This window comes from Malania oleifera, chromosome 8 (genome assembly GCF_029873635.1).
Source record: "Malania oleifera isolate guangnan ecotype guangnan chromosome 8, ASM2987363v1, whole genome shotgun sequence".
NCBI classification, from domain to species: Eukaryota; Viridiplantae; Streptophyta; class Magnoliopsida; order Santalales; family Ximeniaceae; genus Malania; species Malania oleifera.
This window is the reverse complement of record NC_080424.1, coordinates 73,582,952-73,601,427: the sequence shown is the minus strand read 5'-3', so window position 1 is coordinate 73,601,427 and position 18,476 is coordinate 73,582,952. Positions and strand designations below refer to the sequence as shown.

At 34.9% G+C, this 18,476-nt stretch overlaps 1 protein-coding gene across 1 annotated transcript in view; it reads left to right on the top strand.

Annotated features, from left to right (window-relative positions):
• Window positions 1-2,038, top strand: part of LOC131161966 (lecithin-cholesterol acyltransferase-like 1) — a 2,761-nt gene extending 723 nt beyond the window's left edge. The window contains exon 2 of the mRNA XM_058118045.1: window positions 968-2,038. Coding sequence (XP_057974028.1) covers window positions 968-1,883 — 916 coding nt within the window. The 3' untranslated portion in view covers window positions 1,884-2,038. The remainder of the gene's footprint in view (window positions 1-967) is intronic.
• Window positions 2,039-18,476: the final 16,438 nt, after the last annotated feature.

Here is an 18,476-nt window from a genome sequence, read left to right as displayed (position 1 = left end):
CACTACGACCCCGATGCCGACGATTACCGAAATGCCCCCGGGGTGGAGACCCGGGTTCCTGACTTCGGGTCCACTCGAGCTCTTCTCTACCTGGATCCTAATCTCCAGTATGCTCTCTCTCTCTCTCTCTCTGAGCCCATTCTACGAGAGCTAATTGGGCTTACCCGTTTGATCCTTTGCAATAGCCCAACCAGCATTAATGAGCCCAGGCCCAAAAGATCGTAGATAATAAAATTGGGGAGCCATGTGGGCTTCCTGAATGACTTACGCTAGGCCCAAGTGAGCATTCATTATGGGCGTGGTGGAAAGTCAGGCCTGAAAGTCATTTAAAATGGGCTTTAGGTCATTTAAGTGGGACAATAGCTCACAATGTAGTTTTCTTTGTTAGGCCCATGTCACAGGCCCAGTCTGATTTGAGCAGGCATGGGATTCCTCACATTTTGGGTCGGCCCAGATCACCACGTCAATTTCATGAACATTAATCTAAAATAATTCTCGTTTCAACGTGTTGAAAATGCTTTTACCTTTTTATTATTTTTTAAGTTTAAGTTTTACATTCTGCAATAGCCCTCTCTAGATTTGTGTGTGTTCATGCATATATAATTTTTTATAATTATTGTATTTTTTTTTTATTTTATGTAGACATAATCTAGCAGCACTTTTTTTTTTTGGGTCTCTTTTCCTTAAAATATTTTGCATTTTATGTTATAAAATACTCTAGAGTTAAATTATTTGAGTAAGAAACTTATAGGAAGATGATTCAATTTTGATACTTGTTTAATTTTATTTCTGTACATATAGAAACAATAAGCTTGTAAATTTTTAAAAATTCAATAGAATTTTCTTTGTATATGATCAAGACATGAAATATAAGAAATCACAAATAGTAATCAATTTTGTGGAAAAAATAATAATAATAATCGTATTTTTTAAACTGAAGAATGCATTTCTCTGGTTTAATTTACAGGCAAATTACTTCGTACATGACAACCCTGGTGAAATCCCTAGAGGAAATCGGCTACGTCGACGGCGAAACTCTCTTCGGAGCTCCGTACGATTTCCGGTATGGTTTGGCCGCCGATGGTCACCCATCCCGCGTCGGTTCCAAGTTCCTGCAAGACTTGAAAGATCTAATCGAGGAAGCAAGCTCCTCCAATGGCGGAAAACCAGTGATCCTCCTCTCCCACAGCTTGGGAGGCCTTTTCGCCCTCCACCTCCTCAACCGAAACCCCCCTTCCTGGCGCCGGAAATTCGTCAAACACTTCGTCGCGCTCTCGGCCCCGTGGGGCGGCACCGTCACCGAAATGCTCACCTTCGCTTCTGGCAACTCCCTCGGCGTTCCCCTGGTGAATCCGTTGCTGGTCAGAGAAGAACAGAGGAGCTCCGAGAGCAATCTCTGGCTCTTGCCTTCTCCGGCCCTCTTTGGACCCGGGAAATCGCTCCTGATTACCCCGAATTCCAGCTATTCCGCGCACGAAATTGGGAAATTTCTCGAAGAAATTGGATTCCCGGAAGGGATTCGTCGCTACGAATCTCGGATTTTGCCTTTGGTGGAGCGATTGGGGGAGCCGGGCGTGCCTGTGACCTGCGTGATCGGGAGTGGGGTGAAGACGCCGGAGACTCTGTTCTACGGGACTGGAGGGTTCGACGATCGGCCGGAGGTGGTGTATGGGGACGGAGATGGAACGGTGAATCTAGTGAGCTTGTTGGGGCTGGAATTGTTGTGGGGGGAAGGGAAGGATTCTGAGGGGCTGAAGGTGATTAGGGTTCCGGGGGTTTCTCATTCATCCATCCTGGAAGATGAGGCTGCGCTTGCTGAAATTATTGCAGAGATTTCCGCCATTAACGCTCAGCTTCTGAGTTCAGTTGTGTGGAGAGAGTGAGTGTCATCAGCCATGGCCGTGTGATCGGACAAAGCTAACTCACTCGAAAAGGGTTCTTCTGTTCTTCCGTTGAAGCATGGTTTGAAAATTTTGAGAATTTATTTGAATATTCTGATTTTTATTTTCTAAATTTATACAGTTTTTATTTGGAATCAGTTTTTAGAATTTTAAAATAATAAATTAGGCCAAAATTTATCAGAAGCATTAGTCATTTGAAGGAAATTTTTTTACCTAATTTTAGGAACAGTTTGAAATTATTTATGGAAAAAATATTTTTTTAAAATAAATATATTTATTTAAAAAGGATTTATGATTATTTATTATAATTATTTTTTAAAATAAGTATTTTTTAGAAATAATTAAAAATTTTTAAAATAAGTATTTAAGTGTAAATCCAACATAACTTATTAGAACTAATTTGAACTATTTGTTTAAGATGATTCAATTGGAAGCTCAATTTTTTTATTTTTTATATTTGAAAAAATAATTCAGAACTTTTGTTTGGACAAACCGACTCGACCCTTCTAGGAGTATCAAATTAAGGAAGACGTGACCAGCTCACAATTTCATCCTATGAGCCAATGATTGACCCCTAAGTAAAATCAAATCAAAGAATTTTTTTTAATTATCTAGAAGTATTATAGTTATCTATGTCCATGTAGATCGATGTAATTATTATGATCTAAGAAAAGTCATATAATTATTATGATCTCATGTAACACACTCTTAGTAATTCAAGTCTAGTAAAAGTTTTATTTTAAATAAAATATGTTTACTAAGAAGGTTCTTACTCTAGCACAAATTGAAAATATTATTTCATAATAGATTGCTTTGAAAAAATCAAGTTTACTAACCTCAATTAAAAATGAAGTTTGGTAAACTCTTATTGCCTCTTTTATAACAAAATAGAAATTTAAGTGATAGATATATTATTAGGATATTTTAATATTGTTATTTTTTTTAATTATCTTGAAAAATAGCATGTATCTTGCAATGCATCATGTATCTATATTTAATGAGGTCTTTTATTCATGTATTTCATAAATTCATAAGATTAATTATGTGAGTGTGCCTTAAATTTAGGTGTGTACCTATTTGTTGTAATATATGACTCATATGTTGAGTGGAACGCATGTACAAAGAGAAAACATAGTGGAAAATAAAGATGCTGACTTGTAGGAAGAAATCGACGATGGTTTGCCTGAAACCGTCGACGGTTTTATCCAGGTGCAGGAGAAACAGTCGATGAATTTGCAATGTTACATCGAATGTTTGGTTTCGACTTTAAACCATTGGAGGTATGTCTAAAATCATCAACGATTTTGCTCGGTTACACGGTGCTGGTTTTTGAATTTTGAATTGGGAAGTTATATAGGTCGAGTTTCGAGAGGAAAACCTCTGGGAGGGTTATAAATACATGTTGCATGATGTATCTCTATGTCTTTTTGATAGAAAATAGTGAAAAATCACTATCATTTGCTCTCGTAGATGTAGACATTACTGAACCACATAATTCTTTGTGTCATTATTTTATTGCCTTCATATAATTTGCGTGATTGTATTTTTCTGCATATTTCACTATTGGTTGCTGCATTGTGTGATTTGGTATTCCGCTGTGCATTTAATTGTACAACAAATTGGTATCACAGCATTTGGTTACAATGGCTTATAGAATTTCTTTTGCAAAGTTCAATATTGTTATGTTTGATGGAATGAGAAATTTTGGACTATGACAGAGAAAGGTTAAAGATCTATTAATGCAGTAGGGTATGGTGAAGGCATTATGCGAAGGTCAATCGGAAAGTAATAAAACAATGACACGAAGAATTACACGGTTCAACAATGCTTACATCTACGGGAGCAAATGTCAGTGATTTTTCACGATGTTTTGTCAAAAAGGCATGGAGTTACAATATACGATATGTATATATAACCCTCTGGTAGGCTCGCCAAGACTTGAATCCTTAATTACCAAAAATAATGTTTATACTACTTAACAATCTCAAGTTTAGTAGAAAGTGGGGAAGTCGGGTGTCGATCCTCAGGGACTTAAAGTACAGTTATCAAACCACGTCCAAATTAATTTATTGGAACCTTGTGTAATAGAAAAGTAAAAAGATGGTATTTTTTTGGCTGTATTATATCAGCTACTTGAAAGCATGTAAATTAAAGCATGTAAATCTAACTTAACTCTACTCCTACAAAGTAGTGCTCAATCATGAATCTAACTTAGGATGTCGTGTGCATAATCTAAGTTCAGGGAGTTTACCACATTAAACTAATCGGAACCAAGCTAAATAATCCAAGGAGCCATTTGATGGCATAACAAGGGTGCATCAACCGTGTGGAGCATGGTCGGGAACTGAAGTATACTCTATCACAACAATCACGAGAACCTCTATGTAAGACTATAGCCTAATACGTGTACCTCACCAAAGTTGTAAAAGTGCTATCCTATCTACCAGGTATTCATCACAATCAAGCTGTAAAGGAAAGCAATAAATGAAAGCAGATAAATGAAAGCGATAAAGAGAAAGCATGTAAAAGATCAATTCTTTGTATTCAAATTGTCTGTCACTAACGACTGGAGGTACAACTGAATGATCATCTAATCTACGTGGAAAGCACAAAAGCCTTTCCGGTTGTCACTGGCCATTGAATACTTCTTGCACAAACCAAAACAAGTATTGAAATTTACTCTAACTAATCTACAATGGCTCTCATTGATATCTTAACTCTGTCACTAACCTAAGAGAGGCTAAAGAAGAACCCCTAGAACATATTCGTAGCTATTATTTATACCCATTAAGGTTTGCAAGGTTTGAAATTCAAAAATGGCAACTTCTACAAGTATCTCGCAACGCAAATCGTCAATTTCGACCAGGTTACATCTATGTTCTTCCTCGGTTTTGCCCTAGTCAGAGCTCCTAGGAAAGCAGGGATTTGAGTTCAGCTCTTCTCAACATGATCGTACAGTTGGGTCTTGTTGGTCGAGTCTATGGTCGAGGCTTGCAGGAACTCAAGCTTCAGAAAATCTCAGGAACTCAACTCTGTCGCCCGTGATGGTCTCTCTGGTCAAGCATTTGATCAAGGCTCTCGGTAATTTTATTTTCAGTCAGCTTCAGCCTCTGTACCGAGTCACCTCAGAAAATCATTGTGTCAAAGACTTGGTCGAACCTTGTAGTTGTTCTATTTCAGCCTTGAACCTTGGAGGGTGCGTCTATTGCCTTGGTTGCCCCTGTTGGTAGCTAGTCGCTCCACATAGTCGAACAAGATCTTTCTTCCTTAAATGAATTGAAGCTCTAGGAACTTGGCTAAACATCTTATTTGAGCTTTAAGTGTCCCAAATATTTCCTTATCTTCTCATAATGCCTAACTCCGTGGTTTTTAACCTGTTTTCCTTGAAACATGAACAAACCGTCCGTAGCTCTGAAATATGATAACAAAGGGTTGCATAAAAAATAAATGAGGATAAACAAAGGTAAATGAGGGTTTAAAATCATACATTTTAGGGACTTATCACAACCCCTAACTTACACTTTGTTAGTCCTCTAGCAAAGCAAAAACTAAGAAAATCCTGCCTACCTCCTCTTTCGTGAGAACACGGTTGCATTTACCATATGCAATAAGACTTTAAACCCCTAGGTTGACCCTAGTGGATGAGTTGTAGTCTCGTGAGGGTTTCTAGGACGATACCCATAAAAACCAATTTCAGTGAACATTAAATGAAAATGCATGCAACACAATTATACCATTCTACACACAAATATATCACCTTATTACATACAGGTTCCTTTATACATGACTCTATCATACACACACTCCACAACAATTCACTCAAGCAAGTCTCAACAATGCACAACCATATCCAGACACGACTATTAGAGAACCAACCAATGATTGTAATTCAGAGTTAATAGTAGCATGTAAATTCAGGTATAGATAGGCCACTTCACCAGGCATTTGTAAGGTGTATGATTTGTCTCACTTAGAGTACCCTTGGACACCTACAGAACGGTCGTCTTGACTCAACCTCACTAGTTTATTCCCTTAAAATCACTCAATAAAATGGGTTCACTCTCATATGTGAGGAAGAGTGTCATGATCAAACGTCCACATATTTGAAGAACTACCACTAAGAATATGGAGCGGACTAGTCTTATGGGAAAGGAATCCAGCCTATAATGAGGTGTCAGGTCATTCTCCCTAGCATCTTCTCACTTATTTGTCACATTCCATTAAGACCACCCTAGATTGACTTATTCATAAACTAAGCGTGAATACAACAAGTGCATTGGTCAGCTGAAGACCCTTCATGTAGAATTGTACACTCCTTTTAAGGAACCAAAAACTATTATGCTTGGTGATTCACATACCACTCAAGTACTTGGTAAAAGTGAGGTTGAATTGAAGTTTACTTCTGGAAGAATATTAGTATTAAAAGATGTATACTTTACTCCTTACATGAGAAAAAAATGGGTGTCAAGCTTTCTTCTTAACAAGGCTAGTTTTAAACAAATCATTGAATTTGACCAATATGTAATTAGTAAGAATGTGATATTTATGGGCAAAGGTTATGCTTATGATGGCATGTTTAAATTAAGCATTGAAAATAATATTATAGCATTTTCAAATTCTTTTTATATGTTTTCTTTGTTAGATTTTTGGCATGCTTGAACCTGTTATATTATTGTGATATGTGGCTCATATTGTGAGTGGAAGGCACTCACAAAGTGAAAACATAGTGAAAAACAGTATGCTGGTGTTTGTGAGGAAACTGATGATGGTTGCCCTATATTCGTGGACAAATTGGTCTAGAATTTAGAGAGGTTTTGCTCTTGGTATTAAACCGTCGATGGTATGTTTGCAAATCATCGACGGTTTGGCTCAGGAACCCAGTACAGATTTTCAAATTTGAATTGGGACGTTAGGTTGATTGGGGTTTGGAGGGAAAGCCCTCTAGGAAAAACTTTATATATACGTTGTATATGCTGCATTTGGAATGTTGTTCATGTCTTTGACACAAGATAGTAAGAAATCATTTCCGATTGCTCTTGTGGATGTAGGCATTGTTGAACCATGTATTTTTTGTATCTTTGTTATTACTTACCTATAATCTGCGTGATTGTGTTGTTTTTATAATATTCACCATCGAGTGCTGCATTGTAAGATCATGTTATTCCACCATGCATTTTATTTTCACAACAAATTGGTATTAGAGCGTTGTTGTAATGGCTTCTGGAACTTCTTCTTCAAAGTTCGATGTCGTTAAATTCGATGGAATGAGAAATTTTGGTTTATGATAGAGAAGGGTGAAGGATATGTTAGTGCAGCAAGGTATGGTGAAGTCCTTATACGGAGTTCAACTAGAAGGAATGGATGAAACAAATTGGAAGGAATAGGAACAAAAGCTATGGTGACTATCAGATTATGTTTAGCCGATGACGTGTTGTATCACGTCATGGAAAAGGATTCTCCTGTGGTTGTTTGGTAGAAACTTGAAAGCCGGTATATGTCTAAGTCTCTTATGAATAAATTATTTCTTAAGAAAAATTTATATTGGCTTAAGATGGTGGAAGGTTTGGATTTGAACCAACACATCAATGCATTCATCAAATCATAAGTGATTTAATGCGGGTTGATATGAAATTCGAGGAAGATGACATGACACTGATGCTATTGAATTCCCGACTTGTGTCTCACATGTTTGATAACTTGGTTACAATTCTAATATGGGATAAAGAAACCCTGAATTTGGAAGAGGTAACAAGCGCATTGCTGGGCTTTCATCAAAGAAAGAAGGTCGATGATGAAATTTCACATGGTGAAGGGCTTGTGGTGAAGGGTAACCATGAACGTGGGAGAGAAAAATTCAGGAATGGATCAAATCACAATAAGTCTCTGTTGCAATCCAAGAACAAGAAGGATATCTTGTGTTTTTAAGTGCGGTAAAAAGGGGCATATAAAACCAGGGTGTTCGGAATGGAAGAAGGGAAATGCTAAAAATAAAGAGGGTTCTTCAAAATTAGTGAAAGTAGTTGAAGAAGGAAATTCAGAAAGCAGTGATGGTGATATGCTTTTAGTTTCATCAGTGTGTTCTTATCACGTGACACCAAATAAAGAATGGTTCAGCACCTACAGGTTGGTTGATTCTGGTTCCGTTTTGATGGGTAATGATGTTTCATGTAAAATAATTGGAATAGGAAATGTAAGAATTAAGATGTTTGATGGTGTTTAAGAACCTTATGAGATGTAAGACACATAACGAATCTACGAAAGAGTTTAATTTCATTGGACACTTTGGATTGTAACAGATTTAGTTACAAGTCTAAAAGTGGAGTTATGAAGGTGTGTAAAGGTGTTCTAACAGTGATGAAAAGGTAGAAGTTAGTGGGGAACATCTATACACTGTTGGGCACTACAGTTGTAGGTGGAGCTGTAGCCATAGATTCTAAGTTTGATGACACCGTTTTATGGCAGATGCGGTTAGGGCAAATGGGTGAGCATATGATGAAGGAACTTCATAAGAGGAAACTCTTGAAGGGTGTAGACACCCTATTTTTGCCCTAACCAGATAGAACAAGGGGTCTTTTACTATTTTCATTATTATTATTATTATTATTATTATTATTATTATTATTATTATTACTGTATATATTATTACCATAAAAGTATGAAGAGAATAAAAAAGAAAGGAAAAGAAAAGAAAGATTTTTAGGGTTGGTTTTTTTTTATAAATGAGGGGCGTAGCGCACGAACACAGGCACGGAGGCAACCCAAAAGGAAAAACCTAGCTCTCCACTCATTCCTCTCTGCCCTCTCGCACAGACCACCCGCACCCAGCACCTCCCTCATTCTCCATCTCTCTAAACCTTCATCCCTTCTCTTGTTTCTGGGTTCTTCACCACACAACCCCATCTCCTCTCCTTTGCAACTCCAACAGCCCTCTGCTCCGGCCAGCCACCATTCGCACCAGTCACTCACAGCAGCAGAACTCGTCACGGCCTCCAAGATTTCCAGCCAGCCTCCAGGATCTCCGGTGACGACCACGACTCGCCTAACAGCAGCAACGTTTATAGCCCCACGGCCCCTCCTCGGCCTCACTTGTTCTTCACGACCACAACACCAGACCACATCCGTGAATCTGCTGCAACACCTTCATCCGCCATCTTCCCTGCCCCGTGGACCACCTAACGGTTCTCCCTCACGCTGCTCTCCATCTCTCTCTCAGACCACCCCACGAACCACCATCTGTTTCCAAGAACCAAAGACCCAAGCACCATTGCTCCTCCAGGCCACCGGCAATACCGACCTCCAGTTACACCGGCACCCAAAGCTCCGGCTTCTCCCAGGTAATCCTCCGCACGCCAGCCACAACACACACAGTGCACGAGTCCCTGTTTATTTTGATTTCACTGTAAAGATTATTTATTTATTTTTATTTTGCTATCACCCTCTTGGTCTGTTTTGTTTTTTTTATTATTAACATAAATACTAATTTGTTTGTTCTCTGTTTCGTAGGATTCTTGTTAGGGGCTTATTTCAATATTCAAAGATTAAATCTTGTGGTCATGATTTTATTGTATATATATTAAATAAGTTAATTTTATGATACTTGTTAATGTCTATTTATTCATTCATTTATTCTTGGTTGTAGAATCTTTATTGTGGAAATTCATTTCAATAGTTGAAGTTTGAAATCTTGTCGCATAAATCATATTGACATAAGAATTTTAAAGTTATAATATGAGTTTTGGTATTTAAATGTTGTATTTATTTGAGTATATAACATTCAAGTTGCATATCTAATATTAGGGTTGTGGTTGTATTCATTAAAATATTAATGTTCATGTTATAAGGTATATGTTGTTCATAATGTTTGATATTCGTTTCTATGGTTTTCATTTCTATGTGTCCATTATGTGTTTAATATTCTTATTATCATAGTACTTATTTTTTAAAAGGCGTTATTGTTTATTTAGGTACATATGTAGGGTTCCAGTTTATCATTGTGTTAGGGTCCTCATTATTAATATGATGTTATATTACTATGGTATTTGTTTGTGTTTTAGTATTTTAGTACATATATGATATTATTATGGTATTGTTAGTATTATGTATTACGTTATATATTTGGTATACTCACATGATAGTAGTTATTATGATATTGTTTTTTTTTATGTATATATTTTTATTGATATTTTAGTATACGTAACTCATTATAGTATTTTAGGTATATATATGGTATTATTACTACGCTTACATTTAGTATCACTTATTAGGGTATTTTTAGAATTTTAACATATAGGGAACTATTTAATATGGTATCTTTAGGACATCTAATATTACCTATTAGGGCATTTTTAGCCTTTTAATATATAAAGTATTACTTTTTATAGTATCCTTAGTATATTAATATATATAGTATTATGGTATCTAGTTACTTATTTTGACATTCATAATATTTTAGTAGGTATGTGTTGCTTATTACTCTATTACCATATATTAAAACCTCTCATATTAGTATTTTCCTATAAAAAATTCAATACAATTTTAAAAATTGGGGGTGTATTTTCTTAATTATTATCCCTATGATTTTAATGCTAGGGTGTGAGCTTTTAGGCTTCACGCACCCTTAGTTCTGAGGGAATATGTATATATTTATATATTACGTATATTCTTGTATTATTTATTTATATTGCATGTGTATTTGTAAATCCACTAATAGGGGAGTAATTTGAAAGACTTATTAGATTAACTTAAGGATAATTCCAAATTAATTAAGTACCATTCGTAAGAACGGGCGTGTAGGGGGTGCTCGTACCTTCCCCTCGCGTAACCGTACTCCCAACCTCAACTCTGGTAACATAGACCCATTCTACCCCTAACGGGGTAGTAATCATGTGTTCTAACCACACTAAAAGGTTAGTGACAACTCTGATATTACTATTTTTCCTTGAAAATGAAAATTGATTTTTATTTCACCACCTCGGGGCACATGCGCTCCGGGACTTCGCGACAAAGGGTATGAAAACGTGTAAGTTGAATTTCTGCAAGTTTTGTGTTCTTGGGAAGCATAACAGGGTGCATTTCAAAACAACCATTCACAAGACGGAAGGTATTCTTGACTACATTCATTCAGATGTTTGGGGCCCGATGGAGTAGCATCACGGGGTGGACATATGTATTTTGTGAGTTTCTTTGATGATTACTCACTGAAGGTTTGGGTGTACTTCATGCGGCATAAGTCAGAGACGTTTGCTAGGTTTAAGTTGTGGAAAGTTAAGGTAGAAAACCAGATTGGTAGGAGAATTAAATGCCTTAGGTCAGATAATTGAACCAAGTACGCTGATTCTAGGTTCATGAAGTTTTGTGAGCGATTGGGCATAAAGAGATATTTCACAGTTTTCTGAACACCACAACAAAATGATATGGTAGAAAGGATGAACCAAAATTTGGCTGAGAGAGCTCGGTGTCTTAGGTTGAATACAGTGCTAGCGAAGAACTTTTGGGCCAAGGTAGTTTCTGTGACATGTTTCTTAGTAAATCGATCACCAAGGGCATCACTAGAGGGAAAAGTTGCAAAGGAGGTATGAACAAGTAATGTCGTAGATTGTTCCAGTTTGAGAGTGTGCACATTTCTAGTGAGAAGAGGTCGAAACTTAATGCAAAGTCTATATTTTTCTAGGGTATTAGAAAGGTGTGAAAGGGTTCAAGCTGTGGGGTCTAATGGCAAACAAGGTGGTGATTGGTGGAGATGTAATTTTCGATAAAAAAGCTATGGTGAAGCACACTTAAAAAGATGATGAAGAGAAATAGAAGCCAAAAAATTGGAGCAGATATGAGCATGTTATGCAGATGGAGTTAGAGACTTGGGGCAATGATAATGGTCTATAGATTAGAGGGAGTTCTAGTTTGGGAAACCCAAAAGTTGACAATATTCCTATATGCAGATCCAAATGCACTATCAGGCCACCGTCCAGGTATGGATTTGATTACCTGGTATCTTATGTTTTCATCACCAGTTGCAAGGATCTAGATTTAGGATTTGGTGTTATATATGATGGAGGAAATGGATTCATTGCATAAGAACCAGATTTGGGATTTGGTGGAGCTTTCAGATGGGAAGAGAGCGATAGGTTGCAAGTGGGTGTACAGGAAAAAAGGAAGCAATTTCGGAAAAGGAAGGAGAGAAGTTTAAGGCACGGTTAGTAGCAAAGGGATACTCACAAAAGAAAGGAGTAGATTTGATGAAATCTTCACACCTATGGTCAGACACACTTCCATCAAGGTAGTGTTGTGATTAGTGACACACTATAATATGTACTTGGAACAAATGAGCGTGAAGACAACATTTCTCCATTGTGATTTAAAGGAGCAGATATATATATGGTATAGCCATAAGGGTTCAGTCAACCCGGATAGGAGCATTTGGTTTGTAAATTGAAAAAGTCACTTTATAAGCTGAAACAATTTCCAAGGTAATGGTATAAACATTTTGATTCCTATATGATCCAAATAGGCTATAAGAGGTGTGAGTATTACTGCTGCGTGTATGTAAAGAATCTTGATAATGGTTCTCTCATTTTCTTGTGGCTTTATGTTGATGACATGCTAATTGCTGCAAAGGACATAATTGAGGTAAACTAGTTGAAGAATCTGTTGCATAAAGAGTTTGACATGAAAGATCTTGGTGCAGCCAAGAAAATACTTGGGATGGAGATTCGTCGGGACATAACTACAGGGAGATTGTGGTTATCTCGGGGTGGTTATGTGGAGAAGGTGTTCGAAAGATTTAGCACGACTGATGCAAAATCGGTAAGTACACCATTAGCGAATCACTTTAACTTGTCTACGGCTCAATGCCCAAGGATGAATGATGATATCCGGGACATATCAAAGGTCCCCTATGCTAGTATTGTAGGGTGTTTAATGTATGTTATGGTATATATAAGATTGGACCTGACATATGCAGTCAGTATGGTGAGTAAGTTTCTTTCAAATTCGGTTAGACACCATTGGGATGCCGTAAAATGGATTTTCATATACTTACGGGGTACTTTTTACTATGGCATTATGTTTGGCAAGCAACAGAGTAATCCATCAGTTGTGGGATTTGTTGATGCAAATTGTGTAGGGGATCTTGGTGACAGGAGGTCTACAACAAGGTATGTGTTTAGCCTTGCAGGAGGACCTATTTGTTGGAAGTCCATGGTACAATCTCTGATGGCATTATCAACAACTGATTCGGAGTATATGACAGTCGCCGAAACTGCTAAGGAAGCATTGTGACTTACTGGTTTAGTTAAGGAGTTGTGCATACAGTAAGGTGGAGTTGAGCTACGTCGTGATAGTCAGAGTGCCATCTATTTGGCGAAGATTCACATGTTGTTATCATCCTCTATGTGGATGACTTGCTTATTTTTGGTTCAAATTTGCATGTCATAAATAAAACAAAAACTATTTTGAGATGAAAGATTCAAGTGAGGCTAATGTTATTTTAGACATGAAAATTACAAGGTCATGCGATGGTATATTTCTTGATCAGACACAATACACTGGAAAAATTTTGAATAAATATGGCTATGATAAGTGCAAGCATGTTTCTAATCCTTTTGATTTTAGTAATCACTTATTTCCAATTGAGAATGAAAACAGAGTGGTTAATCAAAAGGAATATAATAACATTATTGGTAGCCTGAGATATGCAACTGATTTAACTAGACTTGACATTACATATGTAGTAGGAATACTTAATAGATTTTCAAGCAAGCCAAGTAGAGAACATTGGAATACTCTTGAATGTATAATGAAATATAATGAACATTGGAATACTCTAGGTGTGTACCTATTTAATATATATGCATCTTATTTATTAAGTGCATAGAGAATTTAAGGTCATTTTGTGCCTATAAATCGACTCTTAAGCCATTGACACCATATACCAATTTCTTTACATCATTTTCATCATGTCATCCTTCTTTTAAGTCTAGAAAGTTTGACAAGCAAAGAAATGTGTGTGTGTGTGTGTGTGTGTGTTTTTTTTTTTTTTTTTCTCTTTGAAGTGTTGGATTCTTCCATTTGTATAGAATTTGGGAGAGTCATAGGATTCAAATCAAGCTATTGTATCCTATAAGAAACAAGTTTTGAGGAGTTCTACTACACTAGTTTGTGGGCTAAGCCGAAAATATCGCAAAGGACTTGAATTTCCTGAAAGAGAATGAGATATTTGTGTTTTAGCCTATTTGTGAATCGTGTATATATTTATATTTTTAGTTGTGTTTAAGATTATTATTTTTTTATATTAAAATTCCTATCATATATTATAAAAAATAAAGGTTGATAATTTTTTTTTATTTGTTTGCTTTTGAAAATTAAAAATAAAAAACTATGGGGAAAAGAAGAAGAATTTGAGTTGTGAAAATTCGATATTTTAGAAAAACCGAAGTTCCTAAAACTCAATCATTAACGTCCGGTAACACTTTTTGAAAAATGAAGAGGATTGAAATCGTGTTTTTGAAACTTGATTTTCTGAAAAGGCATGAGTTTCTAATTAAGACTTAAATTTTTTCTTCAAGATGTAAGGGTTATTTATAAATGATGATTATAGATAAAGATGATCCTCTTAATTATGTCTACCATGGTGATTTATGTATAAAATGAGAATAAGGAGAACACAAAGGAGTCAAGGTTTATAAAGTAAAAAAAATTATTTATTATAATTCAATATTATTGTACAGTTGAATACCTGTTAGTAATTTTTTATTCATTTATCTTCCTCTTAAACTAGCAATTCAAAATTTGCTTTTAGTAATTTTTTTAAGATCAACTTGTCGTCATTAAACTTTCAATTGATGAACTTTTATATCCACTCAATTTACCATTATGTTAACACAAATTTGAAACTCTTGAAAGGGGGTATAATAAGAAATGTACAATTTACAAAAGAATGTTACATAATTCACAAACTAATTATAACCTTAGCTTGTTTATATGTTCTTATATTTTTTTTCAAGGTTTAAAATTTTAAAAATTTATTTTAAAATGAAGTGAATTGTCAAATTTCAATTTTCTAAATTTATTAATTTTACGTTTTAAATTAGTCTTAAAACTTAGCGACAAGTCTACTTGATTCACAGCATAATTTTGAGCGAAACCAATTCAACTTAAACCAATTTTTATTCCTCAATTCTCGATGATTGAAAGGAAAATTTTTTACCTAATTTTTTTATTAAAATTTGTCCTTTTGTCTGTTGCTTTGATTTTGGACACATAGCAAGTGGAACTTATTCCCAATATGTAAGATTTCGAAGAAATGATACCATTACATGTTTTACATCTAAACAACAAGCACATAGATACATGTAAAGATAGGTCCTTCTATAATATTTTTTCATAATCTGTCGTGCATAATTGTTAGTTTTGACCTTATGAAGCACATCTTTAATAATTCTAATATAGTGTTAAAGTTTGATATACATTGTTGGTCCATAAACTAATAGCTAAGTTTTTAGGTAAAGTAGTAATTTAACATGATATTAGTGCTGGTTATCAAGAGGTCCTGGGTTTTAGTCTCGTCGCCCGCGCTTATTCTTTGGTGTTTAAAAAAATTGTGTTCCCTATCATAGGTATTATTTATCGTGTGTTTATCTCTTCATGTACTGTCGGGCTGCATGTGTGAGGGAGTATTAAAACTTGATATACATTGTTGGCCCACAACCTAATAGCTTAAACTTTTAGGTAAAGTGTAATCTAACATCTAGTATATATGTATGTGTGCATTTTCTTAATCTTGCATAGATCAAAATAGATTTGCAATAATAGAATGATTTAACAAAATTAAGTTTATTAATCTTAATTTATAAAATAAATCAAGTTTAATAAATTCTTTCACTCCTTTTACAAAAAAAGTAAGATTTTAAGGTAGAATAGATCGAGCTTAAATAAAAATGGGTTGCTATTTTTTTTTTTTTTTTTGGTTATATTGCTTTCTAAAAGTGAAAGTCACAAAAAAACAAATTGAAATGCCAATAAGAATTTGAGTTTGAAAAGAATTTCCTCCAATACTTTTTTTCTTTAAAAAAAAAAAAAGACAGATATTGAAATTGTGTAACTTAATTTTCTAAAGAGATTTAAGTTTCTCCAACTCAGGTTTTTTCCTTTAGGCTAGCTTATGTATAAGCAAACAGCCCACTAGTCCCCAAGAGCCCAACCACCCATAAAAAAATAACATAAACAACATTGGCACAAGGCCAAGAGAGAACATAACATATATTATTATTTGGTTAACGTCTGTTGCTAACATTTTTATTCTTCCATCTTCTTTTTCTATGAAGCAAGTAATCCTAAAATTTATTTTCATTGATTTATATAGACTGTCATTGAACTTTCCATAATGACAACTTAGCATTGTGCTTTCTCTAACCTTGGGTGTTAGGAGCAAAATAATAGGACTGTCCATACACCATGGTAAAACTTTATAAAAGTACATAAAGGAAATGAGTGTTTGAAAGGTTCCTATTTCTTTATGTAATTCATTAAGTGGCTTAGAAATTTTTGGTAGGGTAAAGTATCTGATGATAAAAACAAACCGGACTTTGTTTTGTGGGATTCTCTTTATTTTTCCTCATCATATGGGGTTTAGGTTTTAAAAGTATTAATATTTTTAATGAGACTCTGCAAACTCATTACATATTTTGGAGGATCTTAGAGAAACATAATTCTCTCTAGGCAAGAACATGTAAGGCACTAAATTTTTCAAGTCTTCTATTTGGAAGGCAAAATGCCCAAGTTCTACATCACGGATATTTTTAAAGATATTCATATTACGGAAATATCTTGTATTAGATTTGTGGAAGATGATAATTTTTCTCCTTGGGAGGAACTATGGATTCCTAATTTACCACCCTGTAGCTTGCACAACCCATTAAAAGTATAAACTCAATCTTTGTTAAGGATTTGTGGTCTATTAACCCTTTAGCATGGGATAAATATTTCATTTCACTCTTTTTTTTCTCTTGATGCTTGCGAGCTTTTGGATAAAATATTTATCCCACTTTCAACCCTTTAGCTTGAGATAAATATTTCATTTCACTCTTTCATCCTTTTGATGCTTGCCAGCTTTTGGATGAAATTCTTGTCTCGCTTTCAACCCTTTAGCTTGGGATAAATATTTCACTTTACTCTTTTTTCATTTGATGCTTGCAAGTTTTTGAATGAAATTCTTATCTCACTTTCTTCTTACGAGGATAAATGGATTTGGACTCTAGCCAAGAATGACCTCTTTTAAGTTGAATCTCCTAACCATCTCCTATTGAGTCTGGACAAACCCTCTAATTAGCATTTTAGTTGGGGATCAACAATGTGCTTCTAAAAAGAAATGGTTTGCTAGAATTTTGAAGTTAAACGTAGGCCAAATTTTTTTTTAAAAAAAAATTGGAAATTGCTTTTGATTATCGTTCCAACAAAGACGAACCTTTCAAGTATCATTTTTTATAGAGTTTGGAAGAGACATGTTTCCCTCTTTGTTGCTCATATTTTGAAGATTTCAATGACCTCTTCATTGCTCCAGTGTTCTCCCAATATAGTTCAGTTCGCCTCTACAAACAAGGTCACGGAGAACTTCGATGACTTTGATGACTAGTCATGTGTTTTTAAAAGTATTGATTCTCTTAGCTAAAACTTGTTTGCATACTTGTGATTTTTTCTTAGATTATTTGGAAAAATAGGAATAATTTGTTGTCCAATAAAAAGGATTCGAACATACAGTGGAATATTATGGAAGCACGCATTGCCTTTTCTCTTGAAGCTAATCTATTAGATGTTGATAATATGTTTTCCTAAAAGACAACTCTATTGCAACCAAATTCCACAAATTTTACTATGATTGATTTTTATAATGTAATAATTTGTTGTAACGCAACATCTAGTTCAAGTTCTTCAGTAGCCGCTAGACTGATCTTGAGGAAGAATTTGTAAGATTTTTTATTTATCAAATGCTCTAAATTCTCTACTTCTCCAGTTTATCAAGCTGAAGTGACCATTAGAGATGCTCTTCTTGTTGTGATACATGAAAATTGAAAATATATCCTCATTTTGTTCGATGCTAAAGGAGTCATTGAAGATATTTTTGAAGGACGATGCTCCTTTTAGGACTTCATTGTAGTGTTTTTTAAAATTTGGAGCCTTGTAAAAAGTTCTTTGCTTGCATGCTAAGTTTGTGACTAGGGAGTATAACTCCCTTGCTCATTATGTTGCAAAATCTGTCCTTGCATTTCCAAAGGACTTCATAAAATCCCCCACTTGGACTAGTTTTTTGTACAAATAATTTCTCTATCTATAGGTAGAAATGAACTTTAATGGTAATGACTTCTACTTTTCAAAAAAAAAAAAAGAAAAAGAAAATACACATATCCTCTCTAATATTTGACGAGGAGAATCCTTAATAAAATCTTGATGTTTCCTATTTTTTATTAATCAAAATTTTTTAAGATTGTTGTTTATGTAATGTAATTTAATCAATTTTACTTATGTTTAATTTAGATTTGAATTATTTCTTTTTTAATATCATAAGGATACATGATGATTAACGGA